Source organism: Mauremys reevesii, linkage group 1 (genome assembly GCF_016161935.1).
Source record: "Mauremys reevesii isolate NIE-2019 linkage group 1, ASM1616193v1, whole genome shotgun sequence".
NCBI classification, from domain to species: Eukaryota; Metazoa; Chordata; order Testudines; family Geoemydidae; genus Mauremys; species Mauremys reevesii.
Window position 1 is genome coordinate 121,675,761 of NC_052623.1, and position 17,903 is coordinate 121,693,663.

The 17,903-nt window shown below is 43.3% G+C and overlaps 1 protein-coding gene across 9 annotated transcripts in view; it reads left to right on the forward strand.

The window, feature by feature from the left end:
• Positions 1-17,903, forward strand: part of AFF3 (AF4/FMR2 family member 3) — a 561,464-nt gene that overhangs the window by 439,973 nt on the left and 103,588 nt on the right. For 8 of the 9 annotated variants that reach the window (XR_005597307.1, XR_005597308.1, XM_039533253.1 and 5 more), the window contains one exon: positions 11,604-11,644. Coding sequence is in view for 7 of the 9 variants with exons in the window: in XM_039533253.1 (XP_039389187.1) it covers positions 11,604-11,644 (41 nt within the window). In the remaining 2 variants the exon portion in view is untranslated. The remainder of the gene's footprint in view (positions 1-11,603; positions 11,645-17,903) is intronic. The other variant, XM_039533229.1, reaches the window with a different exon arrangement.

The window sequence follows — 17,903 nt, forward strand, 5'->3', positions numbered from 1 at the left end:
TGCTTTTTTGCCATAAGATCTTAGATGATATTATGGGGCTTTATGAAGTCTAATATCAGCCAATCACAGAGAACAGCCAGGTGCGTAAAGAGAAAATAGATCCATTAGGTAAATTGGAACAGGGCCATGCAATCTGTTAGTCATCAGAACTATTTTTAGTCAGGTATCTTGCATAACAGGATGCTAATTGCATTTGTATATGCCATGGCCAGAGAATGTACATACATCTAGTCATTTCAGCATAGTACCCACCTCTTCGTTGGTGCCTACTCAGGAATGACAATGAGCAGAGAGATGAGAACAGTCAGACCTAAAAAAACACAAAGCAAACATCTTTTCAGCATCAGACCTGGGTTTAAGGTTTGGAAACAAGTGATGGACAATCTTCAAAGTGTTTGGAGGTTTAGGGTCTGATTCTGAACCACCAATATTAATGGGAGTTTTGCCATTTATTTCAATGCAGGTAGGTTTGGTCAGGGCTGCCCAGAGGATTCAGGGGTCCTGGGGCAAAGCAATTTCGGGGGCCCCTTCCATAAAAAAATTGCAATACTATAGAATACTATTGCCCCACTTGCCGCGTCCCCCCCCCCCCCGGGCAGCCCTGGGATTGGTTAAAAAAAAAATCCAAAATCTTAGTCAAAACCTATCTTTTTCAAACTAAGTTGGTTCTCCAAGATGTTCTGGGACACTTGTAAAAAAACCTTTCCTTTGAGAATAATCTGCATAGTACAAGAAACCTATCTCATGGTATTTTGGCACCTTGGCTTCTGGTCCTGACCTGAACCAAGAAGAGCAGAGATGAGCAAAAATGAAATAAAAAATGTTTGGTTTGAGAGATGGGTGAAGCCTCAGGCCAGCCCTTCCTTAATCTGGACTGGTTTGCTCATCCCTCTGTTCTGTAAATAATGTGACCATATTTCTTGATTGGAAGAAATCATCTTCATTATTAATATGAATGTCACGTACCCAGGATAAGTCCATTATTATCTGCATATTAAAGGAATGATCCTTTTGACATCAAACCAAACTAAAATCTGGAACAAGATTTAAGTTAAGTCAATGGAGCCAATTTTCAGCAATGCTGTGGTTTGCCTGTACTGATTTTAAAAGCTTTGTGACATTGACATTTGCACTTTAGCAAGGAATGCCAAGGAGACCAAGATTGCCTCACTGAAACTGACAGAGAAGACAACATAAGAGTGCAGTCTGATCCTGCCAAACTTGGCTCACATCAGGGCCTATCTTACAAAATCAGATTCAGTGTCAAGCTCTAAATCTGAATACTGTTGCCATGACTCACAGTGATAACATAAATTAGACATTGGCCTAAATCACAAACTTCCCCAAAGTTTGGTGAGGTTCACAATAGATCATGTTCTGATTTGGGTTCTTCTCTAGTAGCAAACATAGATCGTAAAGTAAACAAATATAAACACATCTTTCTTCGCTCCCTGTATTGATGCTGCTAAATAAAGTTGTTTCTTTACAACTTCTCCAAATTCTGTCTATTCCCACCATCACAACTGTTGTCCAAGCCTGAGGATTTCTCACCTTGACTACTGCAACCTCCTCATCTCTGGCTTCCTAAAACCTGGCCTTGTTTTCTTCAGTATACCAAAAACTCTTCCACTGACATTATCTATATTGCCTCCTATCTGACCATGTCCAGCCCCAGTTACTAAGGGTCTTATCCAAAAACCAATGAAGTCACTTCAACAACTCCTGCTGACTTTAAAAGGCTTTGGATCAAAAACTAAACCTTTCACTTGTTTTCCCTTGCCTTCCATGTCAAATTTAAATCAAAGCCCTTCACAAATTAGCCCCCGCACCTTCCATCTAAAACTGCGCAATCAACCGCTGCCTCCCATGTCCTTCTCCCCCTTCATTTCCATTCCTTCTTCCATGTGAACATCTATACATGAAACCCATGTCATGCTTCCATCCTCTGCTCACTTCCTTGCAACACACTTCTTCTATGAAGACCATAAATACTAGTTCTCCTGCCAAAGAACTGTTAACAAGTAATAATAAATCATTATAATTAAATAACTTTAAAAAAAATGATGGTGCTCACAAGGCATGAGCTAACTCCACCACTCAATTGCTTGCATGCTGCTACATTCCATCTACCGTCTCTTATCTGTCTATGTCTACTTAGTGTAAGTCAATGTTTCCTGTGCTGAAGGAGTGAGCTCTCCCTCCAGAGGCAACAGATTAGTCAGGAAGAGGCATGAAGCAAAGAAGATGAGTGTTGCTGAGGAAAGCTGCAGAACCCCAGATCTGCCCCTCCTGCTCACTGCAAAAGTGCTGCCATGTCTGCAGATAAAATAGCAGGCAGCTCCTTGAAAGCCATCCGTCTTCCTTCTCTCCCCTGCCCCCAGTATCTCTCTACAGGAACTATCTGTGGGAGCTGCCTACGTATACAAGGGAAAAGGCTCCAGGTGCAGCCAAGCTACGCTTCTCTGCTCCTATGTATTTAACTCAGGCTTGGTGTGGTACCAGGATGCCCCTCCTCAGCACGAGTGGAAGTCTGAGGAGGAAGAAGATCAGAGGTACCAGAAGGGTTGACAGCAGGGAGCAGGGACAGAGTCAGCTAAATATATGTCAAAGAGCAAAAAGAATATGAAAGAGAAAAGACAAGAAGGAATAAAAAGAATAAACAGAAATGATGCAAGAAAGGAGTCACAGTAACAACTGCTTTAGGACATTGCAAAGGGACCTGGAGAAGGGTCCATCAAAAGAAGTTTGAGAACCACTACTGTAAACTCTCCAGGGCAAGGACCTTGGGTGAAATCGTGCACCCATTGAGGTCAATGGAAGTTTTGCAATTGACTTCAGTGAAGCCAGGATTTCATCTCTTGTCTTCTCTCTTGCCTCCTGACAATTCGGGCAAGGACTAAAAAAAAGACGTTGATACTTACAAAATATCACAAACAGTGATGGCAGTGAGCAGGGACAAAGTTAAGAATACTTGGGGTATCTAGATCTGCATTTCCATATTTTCATGTGTTTGGCTTTTTGGAATAGTCCAACTTTAACTTAAATTCTCAGGTTTGCTAATGATTTGTGTAAAACTATGGCATTCAGTTGAAGTTTGCGGTAGTTTCCCCTGACGTTCACAATTTCAGTGCCACTTTCCCAATTTTTTTTTCCGTCTTGGATTAAGAGAATCTTCTTTTGAAAGAAGACTTTCTTTTTGCAAGGTAATTGCTACTTCCCTGAACTGATAGAGAATTTTCCCCAGTGTCACTAGACATTAGTAATTTTATTAATATAAGATAGAACAAACATTAATATTTTTTGACGTAGACAAGTAGGAGCCAAATTAACTTGTGTCAGTTGGAATGCTACATGTGTATACAAAGAATTTGGCCATAGATCTTTATGGAGTTCTAAAGGCAGAATAGAAAAATAGAAAAATCAACATTTGCCAGTATGTAAACTTTGCTAAATGGCTAATAATATGTATGCAGCAAATTTGGCATTACAAATATTAACTAGTTAATACAATACCCCTGAGAGGTACTTAGCTATCATCATCATCATCATCATCATCATCATCATCTCTGATATTGACAAGGAAACTAAAACAGACAGATTAAGTGACTTGTTCAAGGCCACATGATGAGACAGTCTGGACTAGAACCCAGATCTTTTACTTCTTAATTCAGACTCAAATCTCTAGACTACACTGTCCCTTAAGATGAAGAAGGATTAAGAGACAATAAAGGACAAAATGAACAACAAACTCCAGAAATATACTGATTAAACAGCCCAAGGTGGCAAACAAATATTTGGGAGTTGAAAGCCTCCCACTCCCCCCCCAAAAAATCACAAAATCAAGAAAGATTTTTATGATTTCTTGAAATGTGGCTCTAGTGGGGACAACACAAAATTAGAAAATTGAGTAACCTTTTAGCTTGTGAACCTTAAATAACATTGACTGGATAATGAAACCACCACCAACACATAGCTATTGCAGATTTACAGAAGAAACACTCAAACTATGTAGTCTACAAATTATTTTTAAAACTCTCAGAAAAAAAAGATTGGAAAATTAATCCTCAGAATAACATTAAGAGCCAAGAATATAACAAGATAAAGTGTGCTGAAATAATATACAGTAAATCAGCTGAACATGAACTCCCAGTGCAGACCTGGGACAAAAGGAATAATGCAATTCTTGATTATATAAACAGAGGAATATCAATTAGGAGTAGGGAGGTTGTATTACCTTTGTATTTGGTTCTGGTGTGATCACTGCTGGAATAGTATGCCCAGTCCTCATATCCACACTTCAAGAAGGATGTTGATAAATTGGAGAGGGTTCAGAGAAGAGCCATGAGAATGATTAAAGGATTGGAAAACATGCCTTGTTGTGATAGACTTAAGGAGCTATGTAGTTTATCAAAAAGAAGTTTAAGGGGTGGCTTAATCACAGTCTATAAGTAGCTACATGGGGATCAGAAATGTGATACTATATGGGCTTCTGAGTCTAGCAGACAAAGGTGTAACTTCCAATGGCTGGAAACTGAAGCTAGACAAATTTGGACTAGAAACAATGTGCAATTTTTTAACAGTGAGAGTAATTAACCATTTGGGGCAATTTATCAAGGGTTGTGGTGGATTCTGCATGACTGATCATTTTAAAATCAAGATTGGATGTTTTTCTAAAAGATATACTCTAATTCAGCCACAGTTATTGAACTAGAAGCAGGAATTAATTCAGGGAAGCCTGTGGTCTGTGTAATACAGGAGGTCAGAGCAGATGATCACAGTTAACCCTTCTGGCCTTTTAGATCAGAAAAAATGTGTTTCTGATCTTAAAAATAAAAAGAGAGAAAATTAAAGAAAGACGAAAGCCCGCCCACTGCCTAAATACAGGCAGTGCAAAAAAGGTAAAGTCTGATTGACAGGCCTCATGTAAGGACATTTGATCTGATGTGACTCCAAACTTCTGTATATTCTAATAATGTTGGAATGCAACTAACCTCATATCAGGTTTGACAGCTTTTAATAGAAGTTGAAATATAATTATCTGTGTCTGCTTCCTTTTGCCACAGATGCTAATTTAAATAACAAATGCCTTATCATGTAGTTCTTCCTGTGTATCAGCGCCCTGAAGTGAAGGGGCAAAGACACACTCTGTAGTCCAAATAATTGTCCTTATGATCATAGCCTTCCTGATTAATAGGCTGATGTGGAACCTATAAATAGAGGAACACAAACAAGCTGAACTGGAATATACCGAGTTCAGTTACTTCCATTATGTTAACTGAATAAAGTTCAAGGAGGCAATGGACCAAATTCTTTTCTCACTTACAATGGTACAACCCTAATGAAGTCTATGGAATTATACTGGCGTAACAGAGAGCATAATTTGGCACAGTACATTTAGCCTACTGTACTATGGCCAGCAGCTAGTCCTCAGGAGAGTAAAAATTGACAGCAGAGTAACTGCATATACCAATCACACGCTAGATGGATCTCACCTGCCAAAGTGTGTGCTCTAGGCGTAAGTGTGTACACTTCAGTGTGTGGCTTCTGTGTCTCAAAGACACTCTTACAGCCCATCAGAACATTTTTCAGTACCTTTAATTAGCCTGTTTTCCAAAAAACCTTGCAAACTCAGTGGTTTATGTAGCAACTCTGTTCTCAGTAAATAAAAAATTAGAGATTTCTGGGCCCACTTTAACTCTCCAGGATGTCTGTCTCAACAGCTCCATTCAACTTGTTCTGCTCACTGCTTCATTCCAATTACAATGAACTAGCTCACTGCTCAGTCCCAATTACAATGAAGACATTTAATTTCCTCTTTGATTTCCCTACAACAACAGATTGCAACTTGTGGCACTTCGAGTAGTTTTGGTAGCTCATTTAATACACACTGAAACCTGGATATCTGCTGATTATGTTCCCAAGCACCAGCTCATTGCAATAAAGGATGAAGAGAAGAGATGCAATCTCCAGAGCATGAGAATCTGAAAATGATTACTGCTGGCAGAAATCTTGTTTTGTCTCATAGTCTTGGGGTACAGTTAAAATCTTTCATGAATGATTAATGAACTATAGTCAGATCAATGAAACTTTGTCTTGAATGTATCCATAACCTACTCAGACAGGGGATGGAGGTGGCAGAACAGGCCTGGCCCTTGTAATTTGCGACAGATGAAGTAGTGAAACTGAGGAATTCATCTAACATACTGTGTTTTTCAACTTTCTTTACATGAGTCACCAAAGTGATTTTTTTCTTTGCTGTTTCCTATCCAGCAGTAAAGTTTAAATTCAATGAGCCAAATGCTGAGACCCTTATTTATGTTGTGTCCCTTACTCTGTGACTATGAGAGGAGTAAGATTTTACTCACTATAAGTAAGGGTATCTGAGTCTGGCCCATAATTTATTGTTTAATTATTTATCAACAGAAAAATTTGAATATTAAGCCAAAACACCCACTGTATTTTGTTATAGTGATAAATCATGAAGGTCTTCAAATTCTCTCAGTGAGAAACTTTAGTTTCTCAGTCCTTATCCTTTTAACCAATACAATCTCTTACTTCCAGGAATTATTTAACATATTCTCATCTTCTTTCTTGATGGATGATGAGTTGTCCTCAGTAAAGTTGTTAACGATGTAAAATGAAATGCAAATTAAATAGCACAATCAAAATCAAACTATTAAAAATAGTGGAGCAGGCAATAGGTGGTACTAAATACTACCCTTTTGCTTGTATCGTTAAGCAGATAATACTGGCATATTTAGAAGCATGATAAATCACAGAGCTGTTCTCATAGACTCATTGGTAGAATGTTGTACAGTCAAGCAACAAATTATTTGCCGTGTACAATTTCTTCTGCATCATACCAGCTTCATCCAGGTGAGAGGGGAAAATTTGTTAGAAGCTTCAAATGAAAAGCAAATTAAAATTTTCAATAATTGTATTCAAAGATATTTTCAAATGGTCATTGCAAACATTTATTTCTGTGAGGGGGGGGGCCCAGCAATCTAAAATGGTCTGCAGCTGCTTGCTTGCTGGAATACAGGAAGGTTTCCATGCCTTATTTTCCCTGCACTCTGCAGTCTCTCTTTGCCTCACAGTCTCAGAGGGAGTTATTCTCAGGTCACAGATCAGCATGGAGGCAGCAGTAACCTTAAAGAGGCTCAGACAGGAATGTGGAACCTGCAGGTCAGCAACGGTCCTCTCCTTTTTTTGGTTCTTTCTTCCCTGCCTGCTTTCTGGACTCATTCTGTTCCTGAGAAAAGGCCAGGGCCAGCTCCAGGCACTAGCAAAACAAGCAGGTGCTTGGGGCGGCACATTTCTAGGGGCGGCATTCTGACACCGGCCATCACAGATGACATGGGAAAAAGTGCACCCGCTGCCCCCGCTCGCCTCCACTCCGCCTCCGCCTGCTCCCCTGAGCACGCCGCCGCCGCTCCGCTTCCCCCCATCTCTCCCAGGCTTGCTGCACGAGAAACAGCTGTTTTGTGCAGCAAGGCTGGGAGGGAGGGAGGAGAAGCCAAGCGGTGGGGCTCTCGGGCGAGGCGGCGGTGGTGGAGCAGAGGTGAGCTGGAGTGGGGAGTGGTTCCTCTATCCCCTGTTACTTCCTGCGCCCCCCCCACCCTAGCTCACCTCCACTCCGCCTGCTCCCCTGAACGCGCCGCTGCTCCGCTTCTCCACCCTTCCTCGCCTGAGAGGGAGGGGGGAGAAGTGGAGCAGCGGCACACCGGGGGGAGCAGGCGGAGCAGAGGTGAGCTAGGGTGGGAGGTCATGGGGGCCCCCAGGAAGCAATGGAGGGAGAAATGCAGAATGCCCAGGGGAGGAGGCAGGGCTGGGGATTTGGGGAAGGGGTTCAGAAGGGGTAGAGTTAAGGCAGGGCAGGGGGGCACAAAAATAAAGGGAGGGGCGGCCAAAACTTTTTTTGCTTGGGGTGGCAAAAATCCTAGAGCCAGCCCTGGAAAGGGCCACCACTTGGGATCACCTTTCCAAAGCTGGCAACAGGCAGATGGGCTGACTTCAGATGGGCCAGCCTGGAGGACTGGATGCAGGTGCATTCAGGGAGCAGAAAATATGAGGCATGCAGATATCACCTTGATGAGCACAGTATAAGAACATAAACAATAGAATAAAGAGCCCCGTTGTCCAGCCCATCTTCATCCTTCAGCCGTCTCTGCTGAGCTCAGCCTGTGTCTAGGTTTGAAGGGAAAGGAGCCAGCCCTATTCCTCTCTCAAAACTAGACACTCCTCTACCCCTCTACAGGTATCATTTAGAATGGTCAGAGACCCATCTACCTCTCCTCCTCTTAGCCATAATGGCAGTGATTGAAGAGGCTGCATGACTCCACTCTAACCAGTATTACCAATATGGTCTGCGCCTCCTGACCATCAGAGCGATAACTGGCTTAGCCCTTAGGGCACTTTTCTCACAGCAAAGGTTTTGCCCAACAACGATGTGCCAGAAGAGAGAGACTTGTTCTGGTGGTGTCTATTCTAATACACCAGAAGGCGCAGTGCCTGTTGTCCATCAAGGCAGTCCATCTTGCAGGATCTCCGAGTGGATTGGCTGAGATGTCTGGAGCTGTGTCCAGGAAAGTGGATCTTAACCCCAAAGACTTTTCAGACAGTGCGCTCCCAGTGGGACATCTCCAATAGCGGATAGTAGAAAATATCAGATTCCTCAGATTCTGTTTCTTGTAGTAGAAACTGCAAGCCTATGCCATGGGCTTGTTTTTATTTAGCTTGAGAGGCCCACTGACATACAGAATTCCACCCCTTCCCATTCATTCCCTGGGTCCTGCAAAAGGTTTAGGCAAAGAAGGAAACTTTCATCCTGACCAGACAGTCCTGGTGTTTGGGACATGGGATATAGAGTTTCCTTGGTTTCCACATCTACTGACAAAACATCTGGTGACAGATAGCGCTCTAGCAAAAATTCTATCTCATATCCTGGTTCCCTGATATTCCTGAGGTGGCAAAGTCATTTGACCAGAGTACCTGTCACCAATCCCAAAAGCATCCCAATCTAGAACAAGCCACTATACCTGGGACAAGTTGAACTACCAATACGCAGGGAGAGGATGGACAGCCAGCTCCTATTCCATCCCTCTGGCTCTAGAATGCCTTTAGGGGTGCTCAGAAAGGGCGCCTCCCTTAGTATCTTAAAAGAATAAGTATCAGGGTTCTTCTAGAATGTTTTCTAATAGACTGTCACTTGCTAGTCATCCAAGTTTTTGAGGGTAATAAAAATATCTGCGCTATCCTGAGACCAATTGTGTTTGTGTGGCAGCTTACAGTAGTGCTCTCCAAGCTACCTTATCTGGCCTTTAGGCCCTGAGTATTGGGCTCCTTGTTCTGGCTTTCCCCTTAATGGATATTTATTCTTATTTCTATCCTGGTAGCATCCAGTGGATTTCTATTACAGTAACACAAATCGCCAGTCAGGATTGAGAGCCCATTATGCTAGAAGTTGTATAAACATATAGGCAGGTGTGGACTATTATATGTGCCAGACAGGTGAGTGATCTGGCTGTGAATCACAAGAAGATGCCTGTTCCAAATTCTTCCTAACAATAGGGTCTAAGGATAGTCCTTTCTTTATTCCTATCATAAACTCTAGCTTCCACTGGAGCCAAATCTTTAGCCTTCCTTCATTCTCTTCTCATCCATCTAGTCCAAAGGAAGCCTCATGGTACTCTCTTTATGATAATCAGGGCTAGTAAAGCGTTACACAAGGGTCAAGATTGTTGGACTCTTTTTAAGGGATCAGAAAAGGGGAATGGCTTCCCAGTAAAATGATAGATTTGTGGCTAGTTTTGTGTATGAAAGAAGCCTATGTAGCCAGACTCGCATAGCCACTAGGTGTTAAGGATCGCTCCACCAGAAGGATGGCTCTCATCAGCAGTGAGGGTGTCAGCCTCCATTACAGTGTGGAGGTAAACATATCTGTGGAGACACTGTCACCTAATTCTCCACAGTTAGTATGCCACCCAGTGATGATAATGTGTAATGCTAGGCATTACCCATTGTAGATTAGCGACTCTCCACTCACAGAAATGAAGATTTAGGTGTTGTCTTGTAAACTAAGTTGGGCAGAGGTAGATGACCAGTTTGTAAGCCCCACCTGAGTTATAGTTTGGAATGATATTTTCAGGTTGTAGTCTGTTGAATTGTGTGAGATACTAAGAAAGTTATCAACTGTAGATGAGAGACAGGCCACAGGGACAGAAGGCACAAGTCCCCTGACAACCGAGGCAGAGTTACCTGTATACAAATAATCAAGGATGTGCAGCCCATTCCAGGTTGATCGTGCCCCTGAGCAGAAATTTGGTCTAGGTCTGTCAAGTTACTGTGCAGCAAGCCAGAGCTCACCACAAAATAAGACTGAAACCGTCCTTTTCTCCCATGGGAAAAGAAGCTTTGTTCTCCTGCCTCAACCCTAAGGATCCACTCCATTGTTCTCACTGCTTATACCCTGCATGTCAAGGCCACTTATTGGGTTTCCCTTTTCATCCTGACAACACAGCTTTTGATTGGCTAGAGTGGTTTCTGATGAACTGCACAAGTCACTTCCTTCCCACCAAATGCTGAGCATGCTGCCTCCAGGGCACTCCACCCCTGAGAGCCTCAAAAGCCAAACATCAATCTGAGAACTATTTCAAAACTAAACTGATAATTGCAAAGGCAAAATTCATATTTAACACTCTGCCCCTTGACTCTGAATACTACTTAACCACGTGCTTCTGTTGTGCCATCTCACTAATCTTAAAAGAGAGGACACAAACTAAACATATATAATTATATTATAGTCAAGGCCTTAAAGTGTATTATCAGAACATTATAGATTTTATCTTCGCTTGCAGTTAGTTACTGTGCTGAAGCCATGAGTCAAGCCACTTGAAATGATTCAAGTGGGGGAAAGAAGAAGAATAAAGAGGCAAGCTAGCTCAGTGATAGGCTTGTGGTCCTATTGAATTTGAAAGGCTATGATTTCTATTCCTAGACCCATCCGTTAACATAATAACAAGCACCAGGCTTCCCCACCCCATTCAAGGACTTGTACTAGGCAAGAATTGAGAGCCAGAACAGCAACAGGTCAATCCTGTACAGTGTAGTCAAAAGTTGCCAGGAAATTATCATGGCAGTACTCTTGAAAAGCCTGCAGCCGCTCTGGCCGTCTTTGCTAAATTTATAATTGTAGCTACAGGCTCCATCGCAAAAGGAACCCAATATATGATGTTTGTTTCTGTGGCAAGAATGGGAGGAGACTAATGGTAAAAGGAGGGGGTAGGATTGGGGGGGGGAGGGGGAAGAAAATCAAGCCTTGCAGGGTTTTCAGAGACCTGCAGAAAATCATCTAAATAGAGTAGTTCATACCTCAGATACTGTGCACTGCTTTGACAATCCTCTGGTTTATGGCGTATTTAACAAAGTCTTCTTACATTTACTAGCCTGGAATGTCCATTTTACTAGATGCTTTCTGCTACTTTACTAGTGCTTTAAAATTTGGACACGTGACAGAAATGTGTGTAACACATTTTTTAAGTGTTGATTGCGCTCGTAATTTTAAAGTTAGAATATAAAATAAACATCTCTGCCCTTTCTTCCAGCAGGCAGCACAGAGATCTGCTCTCCGCATTCTGTCTGACAGGTACATTTTGTCATTTTTATGAACTATAAATTGTTTTATGAAACGTTGAGCCCTATTTATTGTGGCATATAACTCATAATCGGATTTTGTCCCCAAAGTATCTGTGAATTGGGATGTTAAACATTTTTTGCATGCTTGGATTTGTCATGCATGTGTGGAGTTTATTACTGCAAAAATCACAGTCTTGTTGTATTTCATACAGAATATGTAGAATCCCTTGTTGTGATACCAAGCGAGAGATAAGAAACTTACTGGAGAAGGCATGAATGATGCAGTAAATTCTGAGCTTTAGAGTATGCTGAGATATATTTAAGCTCATTTTTCAGCAATAAGTACTTCATTCATTTTGAGATGTTCTCTTTTGACTTTTTCCAGATTCTTTCACTGGGAATTACTCTTGTTTTGTTGAGATTCTCTCAATATTAATTTATGAGGGGTTGGCTTTTGGCTGGGTGGGGGGGATATTTATTTTATTTTGGAACAGTAATTCGTGCTTTAGGCAGAAAATGAGGGAACAAACACATATTCTTACTCCATTTTTACTCAGTCCTTTCTCAGGCAAAATTCCCATTGACTTTAGCAGGAGTCTTGCCTAAATAAGGAATTCAGGATTCAGGCCATAGTAAATATTATAGTTGGGCTGTAGATCAGTACAGGTATTTACCCTAAATGACTGTTCTGAAAGAGGATTGATTAAAATATAAGGTAGCTTTCTAAGGCAGTCCTGATTTTTTTTCCCCGTTTTGGAAATGGTGAAGATTGTACATTTTAGTGCCTATGAAAAAGAACTAGCAGATTTACATTTATCCACAGATGAGGTACTGTGTCATGCAGGCTGACACAAAGTAAATTTCCCCATGCCTCTTTGGCAGCCACCTCTGCTCCATCTAGCCCACTCTCCCCCCTCCTCCCTGGGAATAAGCAGTAATTGACTCAGTAAGCCAGCTCAGGCTAGGGCTTCTCCAGAGTAGAGCCTGTCACTTAGGCTGAATTATATGTTGTGCATGGGTGAATAACGTTTCTCTATGCCCTGAAGCAGAGACCGCCAAAATTATCCCTCCTCGGTATACAAACACTTTTTTGTTTAGATTTTTTTAAAAGAAGAAAAACTTTATCCTAGCAAGCTGAGTGCAACACCCAGGCTGTGGGCTAAGTCGTGTCGTCAGATGTTGGGCATGAAAGGCACACAGATATCGGCCATATTTGGCCAGAAAGCAGGCAAGGAAAAAAGCCTAAGCAGCATCATACCCCTGTCCCTGAATACATGTAAGCTCTTCCACATAAACAAGATGCCTTTTGGGTTCTGTGGGTATTTGAAGGTGTGGCCACAGGGAATGGGAGGAGCCAGAGATGACTATTTCACCCAGCTAAACTGTGAAAATGCCTGCAGAATTGCTCAGAGGAGCAGCCGTGCAGGCTAGCTGCGCTGAATACGTACCCAGGGGATTCAGGCAGCTTTGTACTTGGCACGGCTAGTCCATGCCGCCGTTTGCCACTGCCCATGCTGCCCCTGCTACACTACTATTTTTAGCATGGTAGCGTCATGAAAACTAGCTTGAGTATGTCTATGCGAGCTGGGAATCACACCCCTCGCTCCAAGTGCAGACGAACCCTTAGAGAGAAGTGCTATGACCGAAGTGAATGTATTTAGGATTTCCTCTTTCATTACCAGAAAGCAAGAATGGCGGAGTGGTTAGGGTGCTAGCCTGGGGCTTGGTAGACGTGAGCTCAGTTCCCTGCTCTGCCAGACTTACTATGTGACCTTGGGAAAGCCGCCACGGGTGTGTCTCCACTGCAGTGAAGGGTGTGACTGCAGCCCTGTAGACAGACCAGAGCTAGCTTTGATCTAGCTAGCTTGAATGACCATAGCAGTGAAGCTGTGGCAGCACAGGCTGTACAGTCCCGTCCCAGGCAGCCCATGCTGCCATGGCTTCCCTGCTATTGTTATTCAGGCTAGCTCAGGTATGTCTATGTGTGCTGCAGCCACACCTCTGATTGCAGTGTGGACAGACCCTCAGTCTCTCTCTCTGTCTGTAAAATGGGAATAATAGCACTTCCCTGCCACATAGCTCCCAGTTGGAGCCAGAACTTGTCACCAGTTCGAAAGAAGGCAGCAGTGCCATGCTGGAACTGGTTTACTCTAATGAGTTGCTGGGTTCATACCATTTCCACTGTAATGAGTTGCTGGGTTCATACCATTTCCCTGGAAGGGACAGGCAGATTCTCCCACGGTACACTGTGAAAACATTCATAGAATGGTACAGTTTATTGAAGTGGTACAGACCAAGGCATGTGCTCCCAGAAGTTTTAGCTCATCAAAGGAGTGAGTAGAGCACCAGTAGGAATGCAGGACACTACAGTATCTCCCTCAGCACTCGACTGTTACTCTGGGGTGTTACTGTTCTCTCTTGTGATACGCTAACTGGAAGGAAGTAACTCAAAGTTAGGTCACTTGAGTTCATTCTGTAGTAAGGACACACCTAAAGGCACTAGAGGATTGTGAGGTGCTACGCTCTATAGTAAGGGGGCCATATGAGATAGACCTTAGACAGATTACTTAAAACTGGGATGGCAACTCTCTGGGTATGTCTGCACTCAGGGGCGGCTCTAGCCATTTCGCCGCCCCAAGCACGGCGGCACGCTGCGGGGAGTGCTCTGCCAGTCGCCGGTCCCGCAGCTCCAGTGGACCTCCCGCAGACGTGCCTGCGGAGTGTCCGCTTGTCCCGCGGCTCCAGTGGACCTCCCGCAGGCGTGCCTGCGGATGCTCCACCGAAGCCGCGGGACCAGCTGACCCTCTGCAGGGACGCCTGTGGGAGCTCCACCGGAGCCGCCTGCCACCCTCCCGGTGACTGGCAGAGCGCCCCCCATGGCATGCCGCCCCAAGCACGCGCTTGGCATGCTGGGGCCTGGAGCCACCCCTGTCTGCATGCAATCCAAGATGTAATTGCAGCTTTGGTAGGCATACCAGTACTAGCTTTACCCATGCAAAAATTGCTAAAAATAAGTGTAGATGCAGCAGCATGGGCTGTACAAGCACCCTGGCACCCTGGAGACCCACTCGCACTGCTAGTTCATGCTGAAGCCTGTGCCTCCATGTCTACACTGCTACTTTTAGCGGTACTAGTGTGGGTAAAGCTTGTGCGGGTGTGCCTCCTATCCAAGCTGCAATCACATTTCTCATTGCAGTGTAGGTCAGCCTTAGCGTTTTTGGGTGGGCAAAGAGTTTCTTGTTCCCAGACCTATCCCTAAGCTATGATTAAGGCCCTACTAAATTCACAGCCCCAACCATGAAATCTGGTCTTTTGTGTGCTTTTACCCTATACTATACAGATTTCACAGTGTTTCTCAAATTGGGGGTCCTGATCCAAAAGAGAGTTGCAGGGGGGGTCACAAGGTTATTTTAGGGGGGGAGCGCAGTATTGCCACCTTTCCTTCTGTGCTGCCTTCAGAGCTGGGGAGTGGGAGAGCAGCAGCTGGTGGCCAGACACCCAGCTCTGAAGGCAGCGCCCCACCAGCAGCAGTGCAGAAGTAAGGGTGGCAATACCATATCATGCCACCCTTACTTCTGCGCTACTGCCTTCAGAGCTAGGTAGACAGAGAATGGCGGCTGCTGACTGAGGGCCCAGCTTTGAATGCAGCAGCGCAAAAGTAAGGGTGGCAATACCATAACATGCCATCCTTACTTCTGCACTGCTGCTGGCAGCAGCTCTGCCTTCAGAGCTGGGCTCCTGGCCAGCAGCCGCCACTCTCCAGCTGCCCAGTTCTGAGGGCAGCGCCGCCACCAGCAGCAGCGCAGATGTAAGGGTAGCAGTACCACAACCCCCGCTACAATAATTTGTGACACCCCCGACCAGCTTCTTTTTGAGTCAGGATCCCTATAATTACAACACCATGAAATTTAAGATTTAAATAGCTGAAATCATGAAATTTATGATTTTTAAAATCCTTTGACTGTGAAATTGACCAAAATGGACCTTGAATTTGGTAGGACCTTAGCTATGATCCAGCAAAGTGCTTAAATATGTAACTTGAAGCATATGAATAGTCCTGTTGCAGTCAATAAGACTACTCCTGGGCTCCAAGTTACACACATGTCTAAGTTCTGCGTTGGACTGAAGCCCTTGTCTGTTAGTATGTTGCTTCTCACACTGTAGAGTTCCCTACATAGGCTGTTTATCAAAGGAGCGACTCAGCTGGCTGACAGCCAGAAGGAATGCAGTATGGCAGCTCTGGTGGCAGCCTAGGGAAGTCTTGACTCCCTCTGAGCTGCAAGTTGATCTGGATCCTATCAGAAAGCCAGGGCACTGTGGTTGTGGGTTGCACAAGACACAAAGGAGGACCATGCATTCAGGACCAGTCAGTGACAAACTTTCAGCTTTAGAAATATTTTCACTTTGGCTACATTTTTCAAGACTATCCTGCAAGGAAAAGAGCCAGAGTCGTCTTTCTCATAAATGAAAGCAGATATCAGCCTTGCCATTGATGCAGAATCATGGTTATCCCGCAGCTGCAAGCTCCACAGGCTCTACAGGGCAGTCAAGGGTGACTGTTGGTATATTTTAGGGTAGAAAATATCTAGAACAAGTGTATCCTAGCCCCTCCAATCATAACATGCAATAAGAGAAATTGCATAAAATGTATCTTGGTTTTCGGCATTACCTGCTGCAGCCGTTCTGTTTCACATTAAAGAAAAAGGAATCTAAAGGCTCGAGAGCTTTGTAAAGGTTTGGAGTAAATAGTAAGAATGGGGATTTCTGGAAATCTGGGGTTCAAATTCACTTCTTTTCACTTGAGAGCTAAATTTGTTGGTATCAGTTGAATTCCAAGTGAATGTCTTTTCACATCCCAGAACTTTAACATGATTTGCTACATTTTGGTCATTGCCGTTCTTTGTTTAGGAACATCCCATGATAGGACTCTTAGGCAGGGGTTGTGAGTCACAACTGAGGGGCATGGCAAAGTTACATAAGAAGATGGAAGAGAGCTGGCCTAAAGAATTCTAGCTATTGGGTCACACATAATCAGCTTTTCACATTGAGGAGTATTAAAATTATCCTACCATTCAGGAAATGAGGCTCAGTGCGGGAAGGAGAAGGAGAAAGTGGTCTTCTCTCCCAGAAAATGTTAGCAGTTTCCTATCAGCTGTAGTTTATGTTTCATGCCATACCACAGCCAAACATACGCCCATACCCACTGGTCCACTCCTCGCCCTTCTCAAAAGTGGTCCTAGTGACATTTGAAGAGGCGAGGGAGAATGAAAGTTCTAATTAAGAGAAATAATTGCACTTATAAAATATCTTAAAAATCTATGTGCTAAAAGAGAGAAAAGTAATTCTTTTAACCTTTTATGTATTCCCTCCAGCTGCCAGTTTCTTTTCACTATAGTTTGCAATGAATTTATGTGTGGATAATTACTGTGTATGCGTGTGGTGCGTTGATATGCTCTTCTGTATATTAGTAAGGAAGAGACAGGCATGGTTGCTTTCTGGCAATGTGAAGAATATGCAAAGTGCTACTGGGAAGTAGAGTGTCTATGTGTGTAGCATATGAAGTGCCTCAGCATATGATTAACCCCACTGAGTATGTAGTAAATAGTAGATAACTGTGATCAAAAAAGTATTTGTGTGATTTATCAAGCTGAGCAACTGTGCATTTTGCAGTGAAGCAGGAGGTCAGTCCTGAAATCTAGGGCAAGTAGAGCAATAGGAAATTGCAGGGACTAAGAAGTTAATCATACCCTTGGACTGCTTCCATCTGTTTTTGAAAGACAGAGTCAGTACAGCTAGCAAGGATGCTTCACTGCACCAGATCAGGAATTAATTTTTTCAGTGAATCTTCAAATATCATTTGCAGTAACATGGGCTTCTAAAAATGTAATTTAATTTCATGGGGATAAATCATATAGGACAAGAAGTGTGGGGTTTTTTAAATGTGTGTATCTAAAAAGGAGAAGCAGCAAAACCAGGAGGAAAACAGACATTAACAGTATGAAACTCGGAGGGTATAAATGGTCTTGTGGTTAAATTGTGCGTGTAATCGTCTTTGAAAAATCAGCTTGCATCTGGGGGAAACTTACATTTTTATGACCTTTTGAGATATATTTTTCAGTAACCTATCTGCCCATCTTGCATCAGCTTGGGTCAAAGGGGCATTTACTTAAAGTATTGTTGAACTGCTGCTCTGAACGATGACTCCCATGTATCAGGACTAAATGGTTGTCTATGGCCAACTGGGTTATTAATGAAGAGAAAATATAATT